This window comes from Choloepus didactylus, chromosome 1, assembly GCF_015220235.1.
Source record: "Choloepus didactylus isolate mChoDid1 chromosome 1, mChoDid1.pri, whole genome shotgun sequence".
In the NCBI taxonomy this organism is placed as follows: Eukaryota; Metazoa; Chordata; class Mammalia; order Pilosa; family Megalonychidae; genus Choloepus; species Choloepus didactylus.
Genome location: NC_051307.1, coordinates 228,915,266 through 228,938,094, shown reverse-complemented (window position 1 = coordinate 228,938,094; position 22,829 = coordinate 228,915,266). Strand labels below are relative to the sequence as shown.

At 35.4% G+C, this 22,829-nt stretch overlaps 1 protein-coding gene across 1 annotated transcript in view; it reads left to right on the top strand.

Annotated features, from left to right (window-relative positions):
- CNTN3 (contactin 3) overlaps positions 1-22,829 on the top strand; it is a 402,513-nt gene that overhangs the window by 125,250 nt on the left and 254,434 nt on the right. Inside the window, exons 3-4 of the mRNA XM_037800451.1 lie at positions 661-787; positions 20,659-20,834. Coding sequence (XP_037656379.1) covers positions 661-787; positions 20,659-20,834 — 303 coding nt within the window. The remainder of the gene's footprint in view (positions 1-660; positions 788-20,658; positions 20,835-22,829) is intronic.

The window sequence follows — 22,829 nt, the reverse complement described above, 5'->3', positions numbered from 1 at the left end:
TTGTTCATTTTTAAACTCATAGATCAAAGAGAGATTTTTATATATGGGGAAATTGTCCTCAAGAGGAGGTTCAAGTTCTCTTAACTGAAACAGAAGCCCTTTTGAAAGACGCTTGCTCCCTGCTACATCCTTCTCTTCAATTTGATAGTAATAAAAGAAAATCCCACCAAATGTTGAGTAATTTTTGTTCAAAATCTCAAAATAACAATATACACCTTCACATTTGTATGTCTAGCAGATTTTAGGAGAAAAATCATACTAAACTATTCAATTGTTTTGAATTCAGCATTAATTTTGTATAGAAACATGTCAGAAAAGAAACATTTACTCACCAGTAAGAATGTAGGTATAGTTTATTACTAAGAAAAGTTATAATTATGGCCTTAATTAAAGATTTGAGATATCTTGTCAATATGGCAATGTTTTTTTTATACCAACTTTCATTCCCTTAGCTTGACTAAGCATTAAGAATGGTTTCATTGATGCTCCTAACAAAGCAATGCTTACCAGGAATGTCATTTTGTGAGCAAGTGAAATATTGCCTGCATTTGTTTATTTTTTTAAGAACTAACTACTTGTTTGTTTTTCTTCTTAAATTCTGGAATGCGAATTTTATATTATCTTTTATTTACCATTTTTGTTTGTCTCCCACCCATATAGGTGAGCTTCTCTTACAAGGTCCAGTATTTATCAAAGAACCCAGCAGCAGCATTTTCCCTGTTGATTCAGAGGATAAAAAAATAACTTTAAATTGTGAAGCAAGAGGCAACCCTTCACCTCATTACAGGTACAGTGGAAAGTTTGAAAATTCAAATAAAAAAAAAATCAGTTTAGCAATTGTGATTATTTTTGGTGTCATATAACTATACCATCAGTACTAAATACTGTATTACCTGTAATTGTGTGTACACTATGTTAACCAGATCTGATAAGTAAACATTTAGAGCCATATAGTATATATTTGACTGATTATCTACTTTACAGTAAGATTTCTTGTCTAAAGAAAAACATTGAATTGTACTGTGATTTAATGTATAAATTTGATTTACATGTAGTCATTAGGAACACATCCATTGTAGAGTGAGATTAAATGTGTTCTAAAGAAATGTGGAGATCATGGCTTAAAAAAATACTTCAATGACCTTTCTTTTTTCTCTACCATTTTACTGAGTATGTATTCTGAAGGTTCATTAAACATGAAAAAGTAAAATATAATCTTACTAAAATGACTAATCATTCTTGAAGAGAAAAATATATTTAATTCATTAGATTTTTTATCATGATAAATTCTGTATTTCTGGATTATATAAATAAGACCTTTTCACTAAGAACTTTCAAACTTTGCAGAAAGCTATAATGACAAAAGGAAAAAAAATCACATGAAGTCCCACCTACCAGAGAAAAAGACAACATTTTGGGCATGATGATGGATTATTTGGATCGGATGGGTATTTACTTTATTAAATAATACAAAATTAACAATTTTTACTCTAGGGGAGCTTAGGGGACTCACTTTAATGATGAAATGAATTATTTATAAATAGCATATGCTACTTTTATTTAAGGGGCTCTGATAAAGTGCTCGAGGCACCTTGAAAACACCGTATTCTTTCAAGTACTCTAAGGGCCCACCTTAAAAACTTTGTTTACAGGGTTTATTTGTTCAGCAAAACCTTTTCTAAAACTGCAGAACAAGCAAATTGCAGCCTATGTGATATGGCTCTAAATGTTTAGAGACTTTATTTTAGATTGTATTGAACTTCTATTGTTCTCTTAATCCGTATAAATAATGGAAATCAGCAGTCATTGTTAAAATTGGGTCATGATTGGGTTATAATGCAGACCTTTGCATCTTGCATCTGGAAGTAATCAAGGACAGTTTTTTAAACGTTATTTTAGAACAAATTTATGGAGTATTTACTGTGTACTTTCATAAAAATAAACAACATGGTTCCAGATGACTGGTAAGAATTGGCAAAGGAGAAATGAAATATGTTTTATCTCTGTTTCTTCCTCAACCTGTAAAAATCAGAAAAGAATAGATGATTTAAAAACCAAGAGAGTGTATTTTATGAGCAGGTTCAATTAATTATTTATAAGTATGCATAACATCTGGAAATGTCTTCTTTTTCTGGGGGAAAAGAATTACAGATCAAATTAACAGGGTATTATCCTGGAAATATTTCTTTACAATGCTTTTGTAGTCCATTCTAACACTTGCTAAGTGCATCTGTTTGTGTCTTCTGGAAATGAAAGATCACCCTTATAAATTTGGCTGTAAATATGATAAAGAATCCATGTGAATGACTCATGTGTGGTCTGTTTTTCTGTGATCAGTAAAGTTGTATTTCCTGGCATTTATCTTAATAAATAATTTGATGATAAGTGTGAAAAATTGTGAGGATCCAAGATTTAAAGTTTTACAGGAATACATTTTTAAATGAATAGATTAATTATGCTTGTAAAGTTTTATGAAATACTCAAAAGTCTTGGGCTTAGGAATCTAGAAACAGCTTTTCATGTATACCAGGTTTTTATTGTTGGATCATGGAGTATGTGTTTAGACATATTGATAAATATGTAAAAAGTGTTGATAAAGAAGTTTTGCTGTTTGCACAATGCTTATTATTTTTATTAGATGTCCTGGGATGTCATCCTAGCGTTTCTAACTTGCAATTTAAACTAAATGTGTAACTGAGACAGTGAGGTATGTGACTTAAACTGATTCATCATTTCAAAGTCTGATAAATAAAGAGATTTAGCATTCTAGATATTGTTTATTATATTTTAAGATGCTTGGCTTGTGGTCAAATAGACTAGACACTTTAATTCCAGCTCTAAAGATTTTCTAAGGTTAAGACATCTAACATAAAAAATTTCACTTAAAGTTTATATTCACTAGGAAATGAAACCTTGAAAAAGCACAAGGGAACCTCTTTTCATTCTGTAAAGTATTAAGCTTTCCTCTAATGAGCAACAACTTTGTTATTCATGTTATCTGTATAAGAAATATATTATGTTGATGGAGTAAATGGAATATAGAAAAATATGGATTTAAATTATGTCTTTATCTATTTAGACACCTTCATTTTGGCCTGATTTTTATTCTAGTCTATTAGATAGTATACTATATGTTATTCTTTAAGTGGGCCAGAAGAAAATATGTTTTGTCATTCTTACTTTCTCCTAACCTTAAAAAAGTAAACATAAATAGTGTAAGTATATAATAACATTTAGAACATGACAAAGAAGAATGTGGGATTTTTAAACATAAAGTCAAGGGGGATATATTTTGTGTGTGTTTATAAATATAAGCACATATATCTATCCAGATAGCCAAAGAGGAAAATTAGTGAGTCAAGTGAAACCCACAAGTTAAAGGCAACCCAAATTTGTTTCTTTTCATAGATTTAGACTAAAGTTTTGGACCCCAGAGCCTGTCTGGTAGACTGAGGCAAACTTTTCTGTCAAGAGATTTTGTCTTTGTTATTATCCCATTAGGTAAAAAGAACTCTTAATTGTCCCATTAGGTAAAAAGAACTCTTAGTTGGCCATGTTAGAAATCTGAAAGATCAGAAATTCTCAAGAGAAATGGCTTGTCTTAGGGTTTAATTGAGAGTTTTATTTTTTCTTTCTCATTTTCCTGCCTGAGCCCCAAAGCTTATATTTAAAAGTTAATTAGTATTCAGTCTCATCTTAATTGCTGATGGTGCTAAAAGAGGTTACCCTGAGAAAGTAGTATTACTTTTTTTAAATAGGAAGGATATTTTCCTACTTTTCATGGGGTTAGAAATGCTCAACATTTGCTAAGATGAAAGACCCCCAATAAGAGGATCCCTGATCACTTCTCCTTTAATGCCATTCATCACTAAAGGTACCACACATTTGGGATTGAGTGGGGTAAATTAGGCAAAGGCTAACACTGCCAGCAAGTAGCATAACTGAATGTGGTAGGCAGAACTTAAGAACATACAGACACCTTGAGTAGTGATTGGAGACTGTCATGCTTTCAACCAAATGCTCATTGAGTGGACACAACCACTTGTCAGCACTGGCCAATTGTTACCATCTAGGAATCTGATCCGGTATTGCAAAAGCTTTTCAAGAAGAGTTTAAAATTCAGGTATTTTCTTTGATAAATCTCTACTTTTAAGTGTTGACTCTGTTTTTCTTTCTAGTTATACTCAAGGCCAGAGAAAATAAGTCTTAAGGCTTAGTGTGGCCTGTAAGGGCTTTGTATTTTCAACTTAGACTAGCACAAGTTTCTAGAGCTGCACTTTGCAATATGGTAGTGAGTAGCCACATGTGGTCATTTAAATTTAAATCAATTAAGTAAAATTAAATGAAAAATTCTGTTCCTCAGTCATATTAGTCACATTTCCTATGCTTGGTTGCCACCTGTGTCTATTGGTTTTCGTATTAGACCATGCAAACATTTTCCATCCTTGCAAAAAATGTTTGATCATACAACACTGCTGTAGACTTTTGTATCCACATCTCTTTCCTATAAATGTTCTTCATTTTTTCTCTTTACTCTCAAGCAACTAGAAAATCATTCTTTCCATGCTCCATAGAACAATTAAACCACTTTAATAAGGTACAGCATGAGGAATCTTGGTGTGCTGGTTTGAATCTGTTACGTACCCCAATAAAGCCATGTTCTTTTAATCCTATTTTGTGGGGCAGACATATTGTGGGTGGGGTTTTTGATTAAGTTCTTTCCATGGAGATATGACCCACCCAATTGTGGGTGGGACCTTTTGATTGGATTATTTGCATGGAGATGTGACCCCACCCATTCAGCCATTCTAAGTGGGTCTTGATTAGTTTACTGGAGTCCTTAAGAGAGCTCAGGGAGAGAGCTTAAAGACAGAAATGCCCTGCGAAAAACAAGCAAGGACGCACAGAAACCCAGAGGCATTTTGGAGAGAAGGGCCAGCAGACGTTGCCATGTGCCTTCCCATGTGACAGAGGAATCCCTGATGCCAGCTGCCTTTCTTCAGAGTCAAGGTATCTTTCTCTGGATGCCTTAATTTGGACATTTTCATGGCTGTAGTACTGTAAATTTGTAACCTTATAAATTTCCATTGCAAAAGCAAATCCATTTCTGATATTTTGCATTCTGGCAGTTTTAGCAAACCGGAACACTTGGATATACAGTTTTCAAGTTGTAAAGGCTAAGTATTATTCCAAAGTACAACTTTTTCCTGGCCCCAGTTTCCCACTCTTAAGTATGGTTCCCTAAAATGGACTCATATCCTCCACATATCAAATTTACTGAAATTTAACCAAATGCATTCGGTATAAGAAAACCAAGGAAAATAAAATAATAGACTCAATTTACATTCCATTTATTTAAGCAGTGAATGGAGGAAGGGGACTCTGAATTTCTTTCTTGTGTAGTTAGTTTCTGAATGGTTTCTGAACACAGTAATATATGTATACACATGGTAGAATGGTATATAATACTGTATAGGCTTATATATGTGTATACTGAATATATATATGTGTGTTATAAATTCTATATATGTGCTGCATCTGTTCTATGACTAGAAATATAGTATGTAGCATATGTACAGTATATAATATGCTATGAATATACATTTGTATAGGCTTATATATGTGTATACTGAATATATTTATGTGTGTTATAAATTCTATATATGTGTTGCATCTGTTCTGTGACTAGAAATATAATATGTAGCATGTGTACAGTATATAATATGCTATGAATATATATTTGATGTAATCATGTATCATATAACAGTTTAGTATTTAGTTTTAATTGCAATTTTGATTGTATACCACTTATATCTGGCATTTATTTTATTCCTACATAATATATGATGTTACTGTTATTTCACTTTTATGTCTCAAGGCAAATAAGAGCTGTTGATCCTCTAAATTATCTTGGCTTTTAAGGAAACATATTGCTTTTTGCTAAATTTTCTAGGCCCAAGTCCCTGTGTTTATCGTCAAGCTTAACTGCTTTCAGCATCCTGACTTCTCCAGCTGGTGATCTGTGGTCTCCATACTCACAATCAGCCACTAAGAGTGATGAAGTGTTCATATGGTTGGAATGATTGCAAACCATAAACATAAAGATAGCTGCAGTGCTTGAGACAAGCAGAAATAGATGTAACCTCATACAGGAACTTTTACATTTGAATACACTACCACCTTTCCCAGGAAGCCTTTTCTGGGTCCCATGCTCCAACAATGTGCTGTCCCTTGAACTCCTGCCTGTATCAAAATGAGATGTGGCTCCTCCAAAACAGCTAGTGGGCATGCAGGAAGCATCTGAAACAACTGTTCTGGGGCTCTGGAGGCCAGGGGAGCACTGTTCACCGTCCAGGAATGAGCAGGGTGAAGAGGTTGAGAAACTGCAGTACAAAACTGAGTACCTCGCTCTGTGGTATCTGCCATGCCCATCCCCCATTCTCAAAGTGGGCTGCCTCGGGGTCTGGTCCCTGGCTGGTTGCTGAGGAACGAGAGGGACATGGAAGCCCTCCTCCCCAAGAAAAGAGTGGGGTGTGGCTGAGCACTGATCATGGATTTTGACTGGCAAATTCACATCGCTGGGTCATAGCCCCAAGCTGCAGTTTCAGCCCACTCTAGACAGGAATGACTACAGCCATTGTTTCAACCCTGCCCTATACAGGGGCATAGGCAGTGGAGGTTTAATGACTTAGTGCTTCTCTAGGGCTGTGAGAACAGTTTGCTAAAGGGTGTCATCTGTTGGGAATGCCAGGAAAGTGAAGCTTTGTGGACTTGTCAGAAAAGATTTTGGCGTCTTTCAGACCCTCTCCCTAGGGCTCTTTGGAACAGGTCTATGTCCCCATCATGAATCCCTGGCTCTTTTTGACTGGGAAATACTGACTTGGGAAAGACTTCTCTGGGGTGACCCTCCTCCCAGAATTTGTCCTCCAGGGAAAAGCTGCTAGAGGCAATGGAAAGAGTATTAAACAAACAAAAACCTGTAGAGGCAAAACAAAAACACAGAAATATCATGATTCCCCAAGAAGGAACAGATGAAAGGAAGTTTTCTTCTGTGGGTGAAACAATTTCACAAATAGTGCAATCTTAAGCATAAGCATTGTACCACATATCCAGGGCAAGAATCAGATGAATAATAGCTGAAAAAAAATCTGATCAGTTAAACATGGCCATTCTAAAGGTCTGGAATAAGTACAAATAATTGCCAAAGAAGAGCCTTAACACAAAGCCAATTGATAATAAAACCCTAGGCAAGAGAGAGAAACTCCAAATAAACTCATGAAGATTATCAGATGCCTAGATATCAGCAAAAAATTAAAAACCATACTAAAGAGCAGGAAGATATGGCCCAATTAAAGGGACAAATTAAAACTTTATTGGAGACACAGAATTTGAAACAACTAATCAAAAATGTTCAAGCAAATCTCCTAAATCAATTCTAGGAGATGAAAGGAAGTATGGTTAAGGAGATGAAGAATATTAAGAAGACACTGTGTGAGCATAAAGAAGAATTTGAAAGTATAAAAAGAAACATAATAGAAATTACAGGAATTAAGGCACAATAGGAGAGATTAAAAATACACTAGAGGCATACAATAGCAGATTTGAACATGCAGAAGAATCAGTGAACTAGAAGACAGGCAGTCAAAATCTTACAGATAAGAACAGATAGAGAAATGATTGGAAAATACTGAGCAGGGTGTCAGGGATTTGAGTGACAGGACAAAGTGCACAAACATACACTTCATGGGTGTCCCAGAAGGCAAAGAGAAGGGAAAATGGGCAAAAAGCATATTTGAGGAAATAATGGCTAAAAATTTCCCAACTTTTATGAAAGACATAAATATGCATGTTCAAGAAGTGCAACGTATTCTAAACAGAATAAGCCATAATAAGCCTACTCGAAGATATATACTGATCAGAATGTCAAATGCCAAAGATAAAGATAATCCTAAAAGCAGCAAGAGAAAAGTGATTCATCACATACAAGAGAACTGCAATAATACTAAATTCTGATTTCTAATCAGAAACCATGGAGGTGAGAAGGCAGTGGTATGATATAGTTAAGGCACTGAAAGAGAAAAACTGCCAACCAAGAATTCTTTATCTGACACAACTGTCTTCAAAAAGGTGTGAGAGTTTAAAAATTCACAGATAAACAGAAACTGAGGGAACTCATCAATGAGAGACCTGCCCTAGACACTTGGAGATGCAGCCCAAAAGATGTTTGGAGATGCTAAGCTAAAAGATGAAGCCCAGAGTTTGCCCTAGAGAAGCTAAATGAGAACCCACAGATGCGTAAAGAATCAGAAGCTAAAAGCAACACAACCCAGGAGCAAATGACAAGCAGACAGTCAGAGATGCTTAGAGAGAAAATACCCAGAGATGTTTTGGAGACAGCCATTTTGAAATCAGAGCCTGGGACAGAAGGACCAGCAGATGTCACCACATACCTTCCCTTGTGACAGAGGGATACCAGATGCCTTCAGGCTTTCTCTTATTGATGTCTTAGTTTGGACACTTTTATGTCCTTAGAATTGTAAATTTGTGAATATAAACCCCAATTGTAAAAGCCAGTCCATTTCTGGTGTTTTGCATTCTGGCAGCCCTAGCAAATCGGAACAACTGGGAAAGGTATTTTCTTTTTCTCTTCTTTTTTTTTCCCCCTTTCTTTTGCTAGCTCCTGGCACTTACGGAAATTTCTGTCCTAACACTAACTGCATACAAGCTTAAGGCACAGATGCCTCAGAGTCTAAACTCCAGTGATAACACTTTAAAATATCAAATGTCCAGGTTTCAACATACAAAGAAACAGGAAGTGATGGCCCAGGCAAAGGAGAGGATTAAAGCATTAGAAACCACCAATGAGGAAGATCAGACCTGGAACATACCAGTCAAATACTTCTAAAAAATGGGCCCAAATATGCTCCAAGAGCTAAAAGAAAATATGGGCAAAGAACTAAAGGAAATCAGGAAAATGACAGATGAACACAGAGGAAATATCAATAGAAAGATGAAAATTATGAAAAGGAACCAAACAGAGCGGAAGACCACAGCAACAGAAATTAAAAATTCTTAGAGGGGCTCAGCCACATATTGGAGCTAGCAAAAGAAAGAATCAGGGAACTCTAAGATAAAACAATTGAAATCTTCCAGTCAGAGAAGCAGAAAGGAAAAAGAATGAAGAAAAGTGAACAGAGCCTGAGGAACCTGTGAGATACCATCAAGCATACCAATATATGTACTGTGGGAGTCCTAGGAGAAGAAGAAAGAGATAAAGGGGCAGAGAGAACACTCCGAGAAATAATGGCTGAAAACTTCCCAAATTTAACAGAAGAATGAATAAACACATCTGAGATGCTCAACGAACTCCAAATAGGATAAACCCAAATAGACCCATCCCATAGCATATTATAATTGGACTGTCAAATGCCAGAGATAAAGAGAGAATTCTGAGAACCACAAGAGAGCAGCAACATGTCATGTACAATGGAGCCTCAATAAGATTAAGTGTCAATTTATCATCAGAAACCATGGTGGCAAGAAGGCAGTGAGATGACATATTTCAAGTGCTGAAAGCAAAAAAAAAAATTTCCAACTAAGAATTATATGTTTGGCAAAACTGTCTTTCAAAAATGAGGAAGCATTTAAGACATTCCCAGAGATCAAAAGCTGAGGGAGTTCATCACTGCTAGGCCTGACCTGCAAGCAATGCTAGAGAGTTCTGCAGGTTGAAAGGAAAGGACAATAGACAATAGGTCAAAGCTACTTGAAGAGATAAAGATCTCCAGTGAGGGTAGTGACATGGGTACATATAAATGCTAAATTCATAGAGTCAGAAATATACAGTATAAGTTACCTGGGGGGTGGTGGGTGGTTAGGGGATGGAGAGTTAAATGTACAGAGTTTCTTTTGGGTTGATGGAAAAGTTAGGTAATGCATGGTAGTGATGATGTCAACCATTGTGAACATAATTAGCAGCACTGAATTATGCATTTGAATGTGGTTAAAAGGGGCAAAATGTTGGGATGTATATATGTTACTAGAATAAAAATTAAGAAAACAACATAGGACCATACAATGCAAACAGTCAACTGTGTTGTAAGCAATGGACTATAGTTAATAGTGCAATTATAAAAATGTTCTTTAATGAATCGTAATAAATATTACACACTAATGCAAGGGATTAATAACAGGATGGCTTTTCTAGTTTCCTAATGCTGCCAGAATGCAAAATAACAGAAATGGATTGGCTTTTATAAAGGGGGTTTATTTGGTTACACAGTTACAGTCTTAAGGACATGAAATGTCCAACAACAGAGTACCTTCACTGAACGATGGCCAATGGTGTCCAGAAAACCTCTGTTAGCTGGGAAGGCATGTGGCTGGCGTCTGCTCCAAGTTCTGGTTTCAAAATTGCTTTCTCCCAAGACGTTCCTCCCTAGGCTTCAGCTTCTCTTCAAAATGTCACTCTCAGTTGCTCTTGGGGCATTTGTCCTCTCTTAGCTTCTCTAGAGCAAAAGTCGGCTTTCAAAGGCCATCTCCAAAATGTCTGTGTAAATTGTAGTTCCTCTCTCAGCTCTGTGCATTCTTCAGAGTGTCCCTCTTGGCTGTAGCAAGCTTGTTCCTTCTGTCTGAGCTTATATAGTGCTCTAGTAAACTAATCAAGGCCCATGCTGAATTGGTGGGGCCACACCTCCATGGAAACTATCCAATCAGAGTCATCACCCAGAGTCATCACCCACAGTTGCTAAATTCATAGAGTCAGAAATATAGAGTATAAGTTACCTGGGGGGTGGCGGGTGGTTAGGGAATGGAGAGTTAAATGTACAGAGTTTCTTTCGGGTTGATGGAAAAGTTAGGTAATGGATGGTAATGATGATGTCAACCATTGTGAACATAATTAGCAGCACTGAATTATGCATTTCCATGGAAACATTCAAAGAATTATAATCTAAACACTAATATGTCCTCCCACACAAGATTACATCAAAGATAATGGTGTTTTGGGGGACAGAATATATTCAAACTGGTACAGTGGCATGTGAGAACTACTCTGTATTTTATGCATGATTTTTCTGTAAACGTACACCTTCTTTAATAAAAGAAATATATAAATACTAAAGAAAAAAAAAGAGACCTGCCCTACAAGAAATACTGCAGGGTGAAAGGAAAATACAGGAGAGAGAGGGGTTGGAGTAGAGTGCAGAAATAAAGATTATCAGTAAGGGTAACTAAAAGGATAAAAAGAGACAAAAATAAGATATGGCATAGAAAAACCAAAGGATAAAATGGTTGAAGAAAGTACTGCCTTTACAGTAATAACATTGAATGTTAATGGATTAAACTCCCCAATCAAAAGACACAGATTGGCAGATGGTTAAAAAAAATATGATCCAACTATATGCTGTCTACAAGAGACTCATTTTAGACCCAAAGACACAAATAGGTTGAAAGTGAAAGGTTTGTAAAAGATACTCCACGCAAACAGTAACCAAAAAAGAGCTGGGGGTAGCTATGGTAATATTGGACTAAATAGTATTCAAATGTGAAACTGTTGAAGAGACAAAGAAGGACCCTATATTTTAATGAAAGGGGCAGTCCATCGAGAAGAAACAACAATCATAAATATTTATACATCTAATCATGGCAACACAAAATATGTGAGGCAAACACGGGCAAAACTGAAGGGAGGAATAGACTTCTCTACAATAATAGTTGGAAACTTCAATATACCATTCTCATCAATAGATAGGACATCTGGGCAGAAGATCAGTAAGGAAATGTAAACTTGAATACTATGATAAATTAACTAGACCTAACAGACATATATAGAACTTTGCTGTATATACACACTAATCAAGTTACATGGATCATTGTCCAGGATAGAGCTCATATTTGGTCACAAAACTAGTACCAATAATTTAAAAAGGTTGAAATTATTCAAAGCACTTCCTCTGACTGTAATAGAATGAAGCTAGAAATCAATAACAGGTAGAGAACTGTAAAATTCACAAATATGTTGAAGTTAAACACAATCTTAAACAGTCAGTGGGTCAAAAAAGAAATTGCAAAAGAAATCAGTAAATATCTCAAGACAAATGAAAATAAGAACACAACATATCAAAACCTATGAGATGCAGCGAAGGCAGTGCTGAGAAGGGAAATTTATAGCCCTGAATGCCTACATTAAAAAAGAAGAAAGTTAAAATCAATGACATAACTGTACACCTGGAGGAACTAGAAAAAGAACAGTGAACTAATCGCAGGGGAAGCAGAAGGCAAGAAATCTCAAAGATTAATGCAGCAATAAATGAAATTGAGAATTAAAAAACACTAGAGAGAATAAAGAAAACCAAAGTTGGTTCTTTGAGAACAATAAAATTGACAAACCATGTAGATAGACTGACAAGAAAAAAAAGGGGAGAAGATGCAGATAAATGAAATCAGAAATGAGAAGGGGGCATTACTATTGACCCCACAGAAATAAAAAGGATTATAATAGGAGAATACGAACAACTGTATGCTAACAAATTAGACAACTTTGATGAAGTGGACAACTTCCTAGACACACACGAACAGCCTACACTGACTCTAGGAGAAATAGAAGACCTCAACAGACCAATTATAAGCAAAGAAATTGAATGTTATCAAAACCTTCCAACAAAGAAAAACACAGGACCAGATGGCTTCACAGGTGAATTCTACTGGTCATTCCAAAAAGAATACCAGTCCTACTCAAAGTCTTCCAAAAAGGTGAAGAGGAGGGAATGCTACCTAACTCATTCTATGAATCTAAAATCACCCTAAAACCAAAGCCAGGTAATGATAATAAAAGAAAGGAAAATTACAGGACCAATTTTTCTAATGAATATAGATGCAAAAATCCTCAATAAAATACTTAGAAATTGAATACAACAGCACATTAAAAGAATCATACACCATGAAAAAGTGGGTTTTATCCCAGGTATGCAAGGGTGGGTCAACGCAAGAAAATCAATTAATGTGACACAACGCATTAACAATTCAAAGGGAAAAAAACCACATGATCATCTCTGTTGGCGCAAAAAAGGCCTTTGACCAAATCCAGCATCCTTTCTTGAAAAAACACTTTGAAGGATAGGAATAGAAGGAAATGTTCTCAACATGATAAAAAGGCATGTATGAAAAGCCCACAGCTAAGATCATATTCAATGGTGAAAGGTTGAAAGCTTTCCCAATGAGGTCTTGATTTTTAAAAGCCCTTTGTATATAAAAAAAAAAAAAAGAAAAAGGAAAAGAAATATTACCCTGGTAGACTATAACTCTCTTTAAGTTGAAGATGGTATATTCTTCATCCTTCCATTCTAAATTCCTAGCAAAGAATGAATGCTCAATTGGTAGCATTGAAAAAAAAAAAATAAAGGAATAGAACTACCAGGATGGAAAACAAAGAGAATTTGGAATTAGATAACTTTGCAGGAGTTAATAATATCATGAAGGATCACAGAAGCAGAAGTGGTCAATATTTTTTATTCTATATGTTATTCTTAGATTTGCATTGATTTTCCTCTTTTTGCTCCATTTTGAGACAGACCGCCCTTTAGGTGACAAAGATGGCTGCCTACAACTCCAGGCTTCCTTATATCCTATCCTCCCTGTAATACCAAGGGGAATAAAGAAGGCATCTTTCCAATTAGTGCCATCAAAAGCCCTGGAATGCTGTCAGCAAAAAGTAAAATAAAAATGTAGCTAATACTAGCAGCAGTTAACACTCAGCAGAAGTGTAATGGTTAGACATTAAAACCTCTGGAAAGGTGTCATCATAACGTATCTTTTCACGTCTTTATTATTGTGTGCTGTTTTTCTTTTTCAGTGGACTGAGGAGGTGGGATATATACATACTGGCCAAATACAAGTTAAATCAGTTGGACCACATTCTAAGGAATCACTAAGGCCTGAGAAATGGAATGTTCTGATTGGCCAGGCCCCAGTCCTGTGAGAAGTGGTCTCTTCAAAGGAAAATAAGGGAGCTGTTAACAGAAAAAGTCAAAGTGGATTCAGGGATGGTAGAAATAGCAAACATCTTCTATTAACTCTCCTCTGAATGATTTTAATACCATCATCTATCAGTTTTAAATAGGATATAACTATGTAAACTGAACATGTTTTTATTCCCAGTGTAGCTCTAATCTGGTTTTTGTTTTTAAGTTTTTTTTAATATATTTAAAATTTATCAATGAGTGAGAAATGGGGGACTATGTAATGAAACACATTTTAAACACTCAGTTTTTAAAAACACAGCATCACAATTTAAGTCATTTATTTCTTCAGCAATTATTGCTAGAGCCTAACTAGTTATTTTTGGATAAAGTATTGAATATGCAAATTCAGGCACTCATTCTTTCAAGGGCTGCAGTTATTCTCATCACTTCAGTAAACATATTAACAAACATTGCATTTGAAAACAAATGCATTTGCTTATTAACTTGAAAGCGCATCTAAAACCTCAAATTGCTTCTCTGATTGAATTCCTAATTTTCCTGTCAAAACCCAAATAAAGAATTGCCTGTTTATTTAACAAGTGTTTAGCATGGGCATATTTCCCAAAATGAACCCCAGCCTCCTAAAGATTTTAGTGAATTATTTTATTCTTTTTGCCTTGTTCTATGTTGAGGTCTAAAATGTGACATATGTTCTTCTCCAAAATATTGTGTATACTTGGATTTTCCTGAGCAGATTTTATGTGACAGCATAGATACGCTGAAGGACAATAATGTTGTACAATCAACAGCAAGGTGCATTCTATCGTGGAATTATTTTTGAAACCACTTGATATCATCCAATTTATTTTTATTTTTGTTAGCTTAAACTTCAAAGGGTGATGTTCTCTAACCTTGTCATCAAATTTTAGAGGAACACCCAGTTTAGGACTTGGAGGCTTAAATTATGCTGACAATAAAATATATCCATATTTATATTCATTATGAGCCCAGTTTTGTTTAAGAGATTGCTATATCTCATGATAGCTAGAATGGTAAATAAATAATAATTAGTTAGGTAAATGACAATTATGACAATAATTCCCCATGTCTATGATGTTTATGAATGACCACAGTTAGGAAGACAATATGGAGATTAATTATGGCTGGGGTAGAGGGCAGAATGAGATTACTCTGTTCAGGAAACTTCTGTGAATACCTAACATGTGAAAGTATATGCCAGATGGTAGGAATTCAGTAGGGATTAAAATAGTCATGATCCAGTGGTGCTTATGTGCTTTGAAAAGCCCCTTTCAGCCTTAAGAATTTCAGCTTTTACAGTGATTTAACTCATTGTTACGGAAATTTGCTTTACACACACACACACACACTTACACATAGCATGTTCTTTGTAGTGGAAGGCAGGGATCCATAAACACTTAGCCATTGATGTTTTAGCTTGTTTTCTGGAAGTAACAATTATATTTTTTGTCATTTAAAAGTAATGACTACCAGTTTTATATATCCCTTGTGTCAGGCACCTTATGCTCTATGTTCAAGATTCAAAAACCAGTGGCCCAAGGGCATTCATGACATTGAAAAGAAATTGCATTTGAATATTTTAGGTGGAAATTTGCCATCATCTCCATCATTCTCTATTGCAATATACTTGACCTAATTTTCCCACTCATTGTACCTGCCCTCTTGCCACTAAGGTAGATACTTTGAGTATCCCTGATGTATAGAGACATTTGGAAGAAGTAGATTGATCTAATGCCTGCCACCTCAGGGGGGCCAACTGAGTCAGCAGAACAGGACGTCCTGTTGCAGTACCCCATGTTAACGCTGAGAAACAGATGTACATGTAACCTTGACCCCAACAAGTAAAGGGGATGAGAGCTCATTGACCAAGAACCAGTAGATTGGTGAAATATGAATAATAAATCGTTTCTCACTTGTGGATTCTGAAAGCAAATCCTAATTTGTGTAGAATAGGCATTTGAACACTGATCTCTCAAGAGAGTTACAACATGGGGATTGCACCAAGGTGCTTGCGAACTTCTAACATTACCCCCCAACAAAAGCTACAAAGTTAGTCTAGTTCTAGAGCACAGAGTAAATGTTAGAGGATTGAAAGGCTGGTGTATGTAGCCCCAAGAACCGTGGAACTGTCTTCTTTTGCTCCAGATCACTGCGTTAAGCCTTTTGAAATGGAATTCAGGAATGCAGATGTAATTTTATGAAGTTTTTAATAATTTCCATATTTCAAATTAATTTCACTCTGAGACGTAGAGCTTCGAGTGAACTGCAAAATTCCTTGATAAAAGTAGATCTCTGTAACTTTTACAAAGGATTCTGAATTGCAAAGCTTAAAAGGCAATATCTGCCTCTAAGCTTCTCAAATTTATGACTTGAGTGTGTCATTTACCTGTCAAATTTTACTACTAAATATTGTGTGTTCATGAACCGTGAACAGTGGGATTACAGTTTCCCACAAAGAAAGAGTCTAATTTGTAGATTTATTGGGCACATACTTTGGGAAAGAAGGAGCTGTGAAAGCCTTCACTTGTCGTGATTATACCTTAGACAGATGACAAATACAAGGTTTAGAACTCTGGCCCAGTATGACTATTTTGCTTTAGCAACTTAAGTACACTCTTTTGTTTTTCAGGATGATATAACCTTTGGAAACCCAGGCCCAGAGATTATTTACACAATTAGGAGTTTAAACAAAGGCAGCCCTTTTGAGTTCAGCACTATTTTCAGCAAGAGGAGAAATCAATGTTTAATGAGATACTGAGAAATTTTATATCACCTTGAGATGAGTTCCATTTAATGATAAATAGTGTAGAAGTGAGAAAAATAATTATATTGCTTGGGTCAAAGTAACAATCTTCAAAGGATCTCAGGTAAATCTTAACTCTGAACAGTTTGCTAAAACAAATGTGCTAATGCCTTTGGTATGGCAGAAACATTTAAAAGAGAATTGCTTTTTACCTTTTCACACAGTGAAATAATTTAGGGATTGTTTCTATATGATGAAGCTCAGGCTAAAGGAAGTGAGAAACATCTATGCATAATGGAACAAGTCTTCCATTTTGGCTCTTTAGCCAAAACCTTAGGATGCTAGCTTTTAGATCTCAGACTCCTACTGAAATAAAGTATTTTTCCCGCATACTTTATGGTGTCTTAAATCTTTCCAGCTATTAAATCGACAAGAAGAAGTGCTTCTCCATATTTTTATTTATCTTGACAATTTTCCACACAGCTACTATACCTTTATTATTTACCAGCTAAACACAAAAGCACAATTTTCAAATGAAGCTATCAGGCATGTTTAGACAGGCCATAAACATTTTAACTTCAAAGCTAAAATCATTTTTCCATTTACAAAATATACTTTGTAGATAAAAAAAACCACAGGTACCCTTTGTCATGAGACTCTTGCACTAGGGAAAGTGTGATATTAACTACATCTTTCCTGATTTGAGTCTAGAGGCTTTTTTCCCTGCCTGCAAGCATTTAGGTCACTTTGTAAATGACAGATTCTTTACAGTTTAAAAATTAAACCCACCCGCTTGTGATTTACTGTCAGATTTATTCTTTGAAATTTGAGCCTAACATGAGCTTCCATCCATTTTTTGCCGACTTCTCAGGACAGTACAAATGCAACCAAACCTTATGTGGGAGATTCTGTCTGTTCCAGGTCGGAGGAGATGACCAAAAGCAGTGAATCAAGCAAGTTACCTGTAACCAATGTGGCCTTGATGGAAATGGAAAAAATGAAAACACAGTGAACAGAAGGGTTTGCAACTTCAGGACTTTGGTGGAGCGTCTGCCCACTTTAGCAATGGCACCTAGACATTTGCTGAGGCCCTAGCTTTTGCCAAGCACTGAGCTTTTGCCAATCCTTTGCATTCATTGTCTAAATAAATCTACAGAATAGATGGGATAGATGGCATCCTCTTCATTTTACCTATTAAAGACTTAGATTCAGGGGAGCTTAGTAATTTTCCTGTGGTCACCCAGCTGATGAGGTGTAGATCTAACCTATAAACTGAAGAGTACTTGGTTGGTTCCGAATCCTATTTCTTTTCATTTCGCTGTTCCATGAAAGATATGGTAAGGCCTGGGGATTAAACAAGGGAGGTGTAGGAAACAGAAACTAATTAGGAAAAATGTCCCCACAAAAATGTAAGCTCAGTGAAGTTGGGGATTTTGTTCACCACATCCTTTAGAACCTAGAAAGTTTCCTGACATGGTGTCACTCAGTGTATGTTTTTTGATTGACTGACTGACAGAAAGGAAGGAAGGAAAAGAGGAGGGAGGGATGGAAAAAGAGAGGAAGACAGGCTTTAGTTCAATGTGCAGAAAAGCTTTCTAATCGGAGTTACTGAAAATGGAATAGACTCAATCAAGAGGGATGGAATTCTGACCTGCTTGTGTGCCAGCATGGGCAGGCCATGGTTGCTTGGGGGGAGTGGGTTGGTATATACCAGTTCTTCTCAAACTTGGAGATATCTCTGAGATGATCTGGGATGGGGCCTGAGAGTCTGCATTTCCAGCAAACTCTGATGATGACAATGCTGCTGATCCACAGACCATACGGTGGTACCAGGAGTACAGAATAATCAGAGATAGAATGTGGCTAGACCGATTTCCTTTATTTCCTTTGCTTTCCTGAATTTCTGTAGGGCTAGAGTTTTGGGATAAGTAAGACGAGGGAGTGATAAGAAGTGCCCATGGTTCAACTTCAGAATTCTAAGGGCAGAATTGAAGTCAGCAGTGGAAGAAAAAATAACCCAACACGCTCATGCACATACGGACTTGTCCTGGAAAGGATTCTGTGAGGGTTAACCTGCAAACAAAGCAGAACAAAAACCAACTGCAAAGACAGCAGAGATCTGCCACAAATGAGAAAGAGGTTATAGCTCTTTCTACTGCTTTCTATTTCTCTCCTTTTAAGGTCAAAAGAAAAGAGTTGGGGCCACGAGTTTGATTTATTTTTCCCATCTTAATTTCATTTGGCCTCTTAGTATAATGTTGCTTTAGATCTTGGAGACTTGTATGTGAATAAAGAAAGAAAAGTCAAGAAAATCTTGACTTTAAAAATGAGTAAATGATAAAATATCACTTCGAGCAGTAGGAACAAAACTTATAAACTTACACATTTCCTGTATCTCTCAATCATTAAAAATTTATTATGCATTATTTCAGATATAGAAAATTATACTGACATACAATAAAATATGTTGGTGAATAGCCATATAACCACTAATCAGTTTAAGAAATAAAACCCCCAAACCTTAATTTGCCAGGTTAATCCTCTAAACAAATACCACACTCTCCCCATGAAAGCTTTAAAATACCTTAAAGTTGATAATCGTTGTTTTCGTACATTTTAAAAATACTTCTACTACATATTTATTATTATTTTGTGTGCCTTAAAGCTTTATATAAATGGTATTAAATCGTGTTTTTTAAATTTGCTTTTTATTCTCCATTGTTGGTGGCAGTTTTCCATGTTTATAAAGTGCATCCATTTTCACAGAAATCCAGTATTCCAGTTAAACTTACCCATTTTTGAGTTTGAGATGGGTTTTCACATTTCATATCTTTATTTGTTTTCCCATGTATAATATTTCCAGGTGAAATATTTTATATATCAATAGAGGAATCTTTAGGTCTGTAATGGAATTAAATAACTTTATGCTAGAATTCAAATGGGTGCTACTCCTGATCCAGTCAATTGAGTAACAATTCACTCAATTTCTGCTTTATTGTAATCCCCACCTATAAAATGAATGTTATATTACCTGCTGTGCTTACTTCTCAAGATTACTATAAAGAGTAGAGATGATCATTTTGATAATATGTTAAAATTTATAGAACTGATGGCAATATAATTTTATTTTAAGAACTGCTCCTTGTAGGAGTCAGATACCTTAATTTATGCAAGGATGTGTTCTTGAGATTATGGTATTTGAATGAGCTTTTTAAGGTGAAATCTATTTTGATGTGTCAATTATACTTACTGTTGAAAAACTTCTGGCAAAAACTCTTGTTTAAAAACCAGCTTTTTTTTTTTTTTCTTTTGGCTTCCTATTGATAAATATGGCTCAGGGATTATTGCTTTTACTTTTTCTGACCTCCTAGGTAGTGTTTAGTGTCTTTTACCACAGTGTACCATTTAGTAAATAGCAATGTGATGGCTTAGGAGAGTAGAGAGTGCCTTGGGACAGTATTGACCCAGACAAATTGAAGTGGGTAGTTGAGCACTTATCCAATTATTTTATTAAATGTGCTCAGTCAATCTGGATAAATAAAAAAATGTGCTTTTTCCCCCCTTTATCGTCAGCACAAAATTGGCCTGAAGTATCGGAGATGGTTGTCTCAACATTCCGCTTCATTTTTGCCTGTAAACACCTAGCTTAATTTTCCCCTAGTGAACAAACAAAGTTACTCTCACCTCTTCAGAAAACCTTTAAAAATGTGTGATTCCTAGATGCTACTCTGTTGAACTTCCTTCTGTACTTTACCTTTTGTATATTTGAACATCAGTCATGCCTCACTTGCATAATGTGTGTGGTACCTTTCAGTTATGGGAGGGATAATGTGTAAAGTAGATTTCATAATATGGACTCTTTATATTATTATCATTCAAATATACTAAGAGGGGGAGAAATCTTTTGTTTTACAGATGGCAGCTGAATGGAAGTGATATTGATCTGAGTATGGAATATCATTATAAGTTGGATGGAGGAAATCTTGTGGTCACTGACCCCAACAGAAATTGGGATACAGGAATTTACCAGTGCTTTGCAACTAATTTGCTGGGAACAATTGTCAGCAGAGAAGCTAAACTCCAGTTTGCCTGTAAGTTTATTATCATACATTTAGCAAGACCAACATGTAACACTATGTAACTTAATTTGTGTTGTTGTTTTCGGTTTTAGAAACACTGTGTGAGTTTTATTAATTCAATAAATAGGTTGAAAAAATTTCTATTTTTAAATGTCTGTATATGGCATGAATCAGAACTTTTTGAACTCTACATATGGTATGTGTGTATGTTTCTCTCTGTGGTTTTTTTTTTTACTATTTTGTAAGAATTCTTTTAGGAGAGAAAAAGACTCCAGTTAAGTATATGTTTATTGAGCTGCTACTCTGTGCTCTGCACTGTGCTAGAACTGAAGAATCTGAAACAATTAGACATGGTCCTTCTCCTTGAAGAACATTTAAATTAGAGAATTATGTCTGAGAAAGGTGAAAAAATAGGAAGATAACCAGTGAGAAGAAGAAATAATGTGGCCTATTGTTGATCTCCCATGGGGTTTTGCCCAGCAAATGATGACCATCTGGGCCAGCCCCACCACAGACTGGTTCTCCTGGAGCCACGTTTGTATCACGTCAGTTAGACCTGGGTGGACATATGGCCCAAACTGAGAAGAATCACATTCTTTGTCCAATTTGGAATTGAGACCTGAAACCCAATTAATTTTTTTTCCTGTTCTCTGTTTGCCTATTTTCTTCTTTTTTTTTTCTTTTTTCTCTTTGTTTTAGTTGTATATTTCATATATAATGCATATTATAGTTTCTTCAGTTCTAGGATTTCTTTTAGTTCTTTATTCCTCAGTAGTCCTGAAATTGGAATGTAGGTTTTCTTATAATGTGGTAGTTTTCTCCCCCTACTCCTGCCCCCAAAAGCCTTTATCAAATTGATGTGTTTTAATGCATGGCTTCTTCTATGGCTTTATGATTTTATAATGACAATTGTGGGCATTATGCCTGCCATCATATTATATGCATTCTATTTTTCATACTTACTTGCACTTTCCTTTGTTTTCTGCATTTTGCTGTATGGACAGTATTTTTTATTTACTTACATATTCCCTGGGTATTTTGATAGCTCTATGTCGTGTTTGTGTTATATGAGTATTACCTTCAAGTTTTCTAAAGTACTTTGTATATATTTCTCTAGTAGCCAGAATTTTAAGGTCTAAATTATTTTTTCAGAGTCCCTCCATTTAAAGTTTCCTTCCTTTTTTTCTCTTATTTATACTTCACAATCTTTGTGATTTCCATGGTTATTTAAATTGTTGTTACGTCATTCTCCTAAATATATTATGTACTATATATATAATATTCTCCTCACAAATAATTTTATATGTGCATATAATTTTTAACCAAAACTTTGCCAGGACATTTGAAATACAGCCATTTTTCACACATCTGCATTTTTAAGAATGCCATTATATTGCTTTAAAATATGGAGACACCTTTTGGTTGGTGTAAATCTTAGATCCAAAATCTTTTTGTATCAACAAATTCTGAGTGTGTTGTTCTACTGTCTTCTGGAATTAGCATTTCTGAATTGCATTCTGGGACTAGAATAACTTTTGTTTCTTAGAACTTACCACCTCCCTTTTATTTTTGGTTCATTTGGTTGTATCTGGGAATTTTTTTCTTCACCCTTTCAGTAAAAAACATTTTTATTTCCAACATCTAGCTTAAGTTAAGTCTCTTTTAATTTAGCTTGCTTAGAACTTGAAAAATTATTTTATTATACTTCCGTATTTTGTCCACAGTTCAGTAAAGTTTCCTTCTTTTATGTTTTTGTGTTATGATATATTTTATTGCATTTAGAAAGGCTACTGATGAATATGTAGTGGATATCTCTCTCACTCTCTCTCCTCTCAATTCTTAACATTCTTTTCATCTTGGCCTCTTCTTTCCTGTGAATTTTGGTTCCTGACTCACAGACACTGTATCTTACATGCATTGTTTCGGGGATGTCATCTGTTTTTTGAAATGTTACTTTGGACGTGAGAGGTGGGCTTCCCTCCACAGCTTGCATTTGGTGTTTCCTTT